The sequence below is a fragment of the Dendropsophus ebraccatus genome, chromosome 5, assembly GCF_027789765.1.
Source record: "Dendropsophus ebraccatus isolate aDenEbr1 chromosome 5, aDenEbr1.pat, whole genome shotgun sequence".
NCBI classification, from domain to species: Eukaryota; Metazoa; Chordata; class Amphibia; order Anura; family Hylidae; genus Dendropsophus; species Dendropsophus ebraccatus.
Genome location: NC_091458.1, coordinates 139,781,959 through 139,787,958, shown reverse-complemented (window position 1 = coordinate 139,787,958; position 6,000 = coordinate 139,781,959). Strand labels below are relative to the sequence as shown.

The following is a 6,000-nucleotide window of genomic DNA, read 5'->3' as shown; positions in this document are numbered from 1 at the left end:
GTATCCAGCCCTGATATACAGCTATATGGATATACTGTACCCAGCCCTGGTATACAGCTATATGGATATACTGTATCCAGTCCTGATATACAGCTATATGGATATACTGTATCCAGCCCTGATATACTGTATCCAGCTATATGGATATACTGTACCCAGCCCTGATATACTGTATACAGCTATATGGATATACTGTACCCAGCCCTGATATACTGTATACAGCTATATGCATATACTGTATCCAGCCCTGATATACTGTATACAGCTATATGGATATACTGTACCCAGCCCTGATATACTGTATACAGCTATATGCATATACTGTATCCAGCCCTGATATACAGCTATATGGATATACTGTATCCAGTCCTGATATACAGCTATATAGATATACTGTATCCAGCCCTGATATACTGTATACAGCCCTGATATACTGTATCCAGTGATATGGATATACTGTACCCAGCCCTGATATACTGTATACAGCTATATGCATATACTGTATCCAGCCCTGATATACAGCTATATGGATATACTGTATCCAGTCCTGATATCCTGTTTCCAGATATATGGATATCTCTGATATACTGTATCCCTGTATATTGTGTCCTGCAGTCTTCCTTCATGCTGGATGTCAGACCCCCTTCAGTTCCAGCAATCCCTGTCCTGTTCTGGAGTGGCCCGGTAACCTGTATAGGAGATGACTTGTAGAAGCCCAATAGAGAATGTCTGCAAGTTATCAATTGTTTGCAAGGAAAGAAATGAGTTTGCATTGTGGGGGATTGTGCTACACGTGTAGTCTCCATAGGGGTCACTGCCATCACCTGGTCAGGGGTCACCCTCACTATAAGCACAATGCACTTAGAATAGAATTGGTGTCCTGGGGGCCATTGTTTCTGAACTTCGTTTGAACATGGTGGATGCGGCAACAACTGATAACCTGATCACCTGATCAAACCATCAATGACTGAGGAGACAATGCACGGGGGGCTACAGACCATTACTCTGCCTGATATCACAGGGAACAGTATATACCTGTATACAATGATCGCTGAGCTATAAGAACGAAGTCCAGACTACAAATGAGAGGACCTCTGAGCTGTCACTGTCTATAGAACATTACTAAAGACTCTGCTTAGGCCAATTCTATGGATAGGAAACGAACGTTTTGATACTCTCTCTCTCTCTCTCCTCTCTCTCTCTCTCTCTCTCTCTCTCTCTCTCTCTCTCCTCTCTCTCCTCTCTCTCTCTATCTCTCTGTCTCTCTCTCCCTCCCTCTCCTCCATTAGACTGGAGTTTGACACTGTGTCTCCTGGATAATGTGCTGGGGCCCCTGGATAATGTGCTGGAGCTCCTGGATAATGTGCTGGGGCCGCTGGATAATGTGCTGGGGCCCCTGGATAATGTGCTGGGGCCCCTGGATAATGTGCTGGGGCTCCTGGATAATGTGCTGGGGCTCCTGGATAATGTGCTGGGGCTCCTGGATAATGTGCTGGGGTCCCTGGATAATGTGCTGGGGCCGCTGGATAATGTGCTGGGGCTCCTGGATAATGTGCTGGGGCTCCTGGATAATGTGCTGGGGCCCCTGGATAATGTGCTGGGGCTCCTGGATAATGTGCTGGGGCCCCTGGGGCCACTGAGCTCCTTCTCTCCTTCTCTGTTGCACTTGTTGGTGTCTTGCTAGTCCAAAGTTCACCCTGAGTGTTTGAACGATAAACAGAGGCAATAAGTGAGTGTGTGTGGTGAGTGGAGTCCAGCCTCCAGCCTCCTCCTCTCCTGCCTCCCCTCTCATTTGCATGTGTTATGATGTCCCATGGTGGAGACCATGTCTGCCCAGTAGACTAGCTGCCTGTGGAGGAGCTGCTGAGTTGGTGCAGGCACCAGGAGGACAGGTGCTCGGTGCCAGGGACCCTCTTCCTTCTCTCTCCCTCCCTCCCCTCTCCTGGGAAGATGGTCTCCAAGTTATCGTCTCTGCAGCAGGAACTCCTCAGTGCCCTCCTGAGCTCGGGAATAAGCAAGGAGGTGCTGCTCCAAGCCCTGGAGGACCTCATCCCCACACAGCCCAGCTTTGGGGTCAAGCTGGAGAACCTGCACATGTCCCCGGGACACGACCCCGACAACAAGCCCGTCTTCCATACACTGACCAATGGCCACCACAAGGGCAAGCTGTCCGGGGATGAAGGCTCCGAGGATGGGGAGGACTATGACACCCCCCCAATCCTGAAGGAACTGCAGAGCCTCAACACTGAGGAGGCTGCGGAGCAGAGGGCGGAGGTGGACAGGATGCTGAGGTAAGGACAGCGAGTATATACTATATACTATCAACCATTATATATATTATACACTGAGGGGGCAGAGGTGGACAGGATGCTGAGGTAAGGACAGCGAGTATATACTATATACTATCACCCATTATATACATGTATATTATACACTGAGGGGGCAGAGGTGGACAGGATGCTGAGGTAAGGACAGCGAGTATATACTATATACTATCACCCATATTATACACTGAGGGGGCAGAGGTGGACAGGATGCTGAGGTAAGGACAGCGAGTATATACTATATACTATCACCCATTATATACATGTATATTATACACTGAGGGGGCAGAGGTGGACAGGATGCTGAGGTAAGGACAGCAAGTCTATCTATCTATCTATCTATCTATCTATCTATCTATCTATCTATCTATATTATATTACCCATTATATACACTGAGGAGGCTGTGGAGCAGAGGGCAGAGGTGGACAGGATGCTGAGGTGAAGACAGCAAGTATGTACTATATACCTAATAAATATATATAAATATATATATAAATATATAAATATATAAATATATATATATATATATATATATATATATATATATTAATAGAAATATGTCTGAGGAGGCAGAGAGCAGAGGTGGATAGGATGCTGAGGTGAGGACAGCAATATATATATATATGTGTATATATATATATTACCCATCTCTTCCATCTTCTGAACAGGGAAAGCTGTTATGTCTCTGTGTTCTCTATAAATGTGTATATAATATAATGAAAATTGTTTCAAAAAAAATGTAGAACCACCCCTCCACACTTCACAGTTCTAGGACAGAGCCAGATCCTCCCATGGTTTATGTACCTGCTGTTATCTGTAACCTGCTTTTCTTACTGCATTATATTCAATGCCATTCAGAACATACAGATACATACAGATACATACAGAATACACAAATACATACAGAACACACAGATACATACAGAACACACAGATACATACAGAACACACAGATACATACAGAACACACAGATATATACAGAACACACAGATACATACAGAACACACAGATACATACAGAACACACAGATACATACAGAACATACAGATATATACAGAACACACAGATACATACAGAATACACAGATACATACAGAACATACAGATACATACCGAACACACAGATACATACAGAATACACAGATACATACAGAACATACAGATACATACAGAACACACAGATACATACAGAACACACAGATACATACAGAATATACAGATATATACAGAACACACATATACATACAGAATACACAGATAAATACAGAACACACAGATACATACAGAACACACAGATACATCCAGAATACACAGTTGCATACAGAACATCCAGAATACACAGATATATATAGAACACACAGATACATCCAGAATACACAGATACATCCAGAATACACAGATATATACAGAACACACAGATACATCCAGAACACACAGATACATAAAGAATACACATATACATCCAGAATACACAGTTGCATACAGAACATACAGAATACACAGATATATACAGAACACACAGATACACACTGATACATACAGAACATACAGAATACACAGATACATACAGAATACACAGATACATCCAGAACACACAGATATATACAGAACACACAGATACAAACAGAATACACAGATACATACAGAACATACAGATATATACAGAACACACAGATACATACAGAATACACAGGTACATACAGATACATACAGAACACACAGATACATACAAAACATACAGATACATACAGAATACACAGATACATACAGAACACACAGACATATACAAAACACACAGATACATCCAGAACACACAGATATATACAGAACACACAGATACATACAGAACACACAGATACATACAGAACATACAGATATATACAGAACACACAGATACATACAGAATACACAGGTACATACAGATACATACAGAACACACAGATACATACAAAACATACAGATACATACAGAATACACAGATACATACAGAACACACAGACATATACAAAACACACAGATACATCCAGAACACACAGATATATACAGAACACACAGATACATACAGAACACACAGATATATACAGAACATACAGATATATACAGAACATACAGATATATACAGAACACACAGATATATACAGAACACACAGATACATACAGAACACACAGATACATACAGAACATACAGATATATACAGAACACACAGATACATACAGAACACACAGATACATACAGAACATACAGATATATACAGAACACACAGATACATACAGAATACACAGATACATACAAAACAAAGATATTTTATACACAAATAAATAACAATAAATATAAGTAAATACACTGGATTGATGTCACACTTGTTGCCGTAAAGTTGGTAAAATAAATATAATAAATAGATTTCTGTGACCTATATTTATTATTAATAAGGTAATACTTTTTTCCATGTGTTAGATATATAATATAGTATACGAAAATAATAGATAAATATCGCGTATGTGTATATTTTCATCTATATAGTGAGAGACAAGTAATTACTATATTTACAACATTATCAAAAAATTGGGAACGAAAGTGTATATGTATGTGTGTATGTATGTATGTGTGTATGTATATATGTGTATGTGTGTATGTATGTATGTGTGTGTATATGTATATATGTATTTGTGTATGTATATATGTGTATGTGTGTATGTATATATGTGTATGTTTGTATGTATGTGTGTGTATATGTATATATGTATGTGTGTATGTATATATGTGTATGTGTGTATGTATGTGTGTGTATATGTAAATATGTATATATATATATGTATGGACTCATTGGAATCGTTAGTAAATCGCACGGAACCTGTGAAAATCGTGTAGAAGAGAAGCGGAAATATCCGCCGTTTATCCCCGATATATTTCAGCTCCGTTCTCGTTCTCCGGTTGTTGCTGCGGTTTTACAAGAATATTATATTATCGCGTGTATCAGCATGGCGGAGCCGCCCCGGTATCGCCGCTCGGAGTATTAGTATAGTCTTGTATTTATGTTTGAGCGACTTTTGTAGTTGAGTGCGGTACCGGAGAGGAGGGCAGCGAGTGTGGCCGGTACCGGGGAGCTCGGGGCGGTAACGCGTGCAGGAGACACCGGGGCCTCCCCTGTGTGATCGGCCGCCACTGCTTACTATATATTTATTATACTTTATACTTTATTATAGTAAAGCTGGATATTAGTGACAGAGGATGCTGATTTTTTTTTTTAATTTTTTTTGTGGTTCTTGCAGAAGTTTTGAAGTTTTCCCTGTATAATTCAATGGTGTTATATAATGGAACAGAGACTAAATGCAATAGATCACCATTGTATATTGATCTATTAGTTATAGAAGAAGAGATTACATTTTTTTTTCTTTAGCATTTTTACCTGGAAATGATTGAACATAAATAAATAAATCCATGTATCCTTCCCTTCCCCATGTTTCTGTGCTGAGCTCTATGTCCTGTGCTGCTTATTCCTACCTGGGCCTTCCTAATCCACATCAAAGGGGATGACTGATGTACAGTCAGGAGGTGAATATGCTCCCCGCCATTGTGTACTTTTACCATGAGAACAATGAGCCGCCTATGCTGCCAGTTGTAGCTGTACGAAAATATATGATATGAGCTTTCCTACAGAATCAGAGCCCAGTGTA

At 40.5% G+C, this 6,000-nt stretch overlaps 1 protein-coding gene across 2 annotated transcripts in view; it reads left to right on the top strand.

Annotated features, from left to right (window-relative positions):
• The first annotated feature begins 1,825 nt into the window (after positions 1-1,825).
• HNF1B (HNF1 homeobox B) overlaps positions 1,826-6,000 on the top strand; it is a 50,452-nt gene continuing 46,277 nt past the window's right edge. The window contains exon 1 of one of the 2 annotated variants that reach the window (XM_069971467.1): positions 1,826-2,291. In XM_069971467.1, coding sequence (XP_069827568.1) covers positions 1,951-2,291 — 341 coding nt within the window. In that variant the 5' untranslated portion in view covers positions 1,826-1,950. Of the gene's footprint in view, positions 2,292-2,748; positions 2,764-6,000 lie in introns of those variants that run through there. The other variant, XM_069971468.1, reaches the window with a different exon arrangement.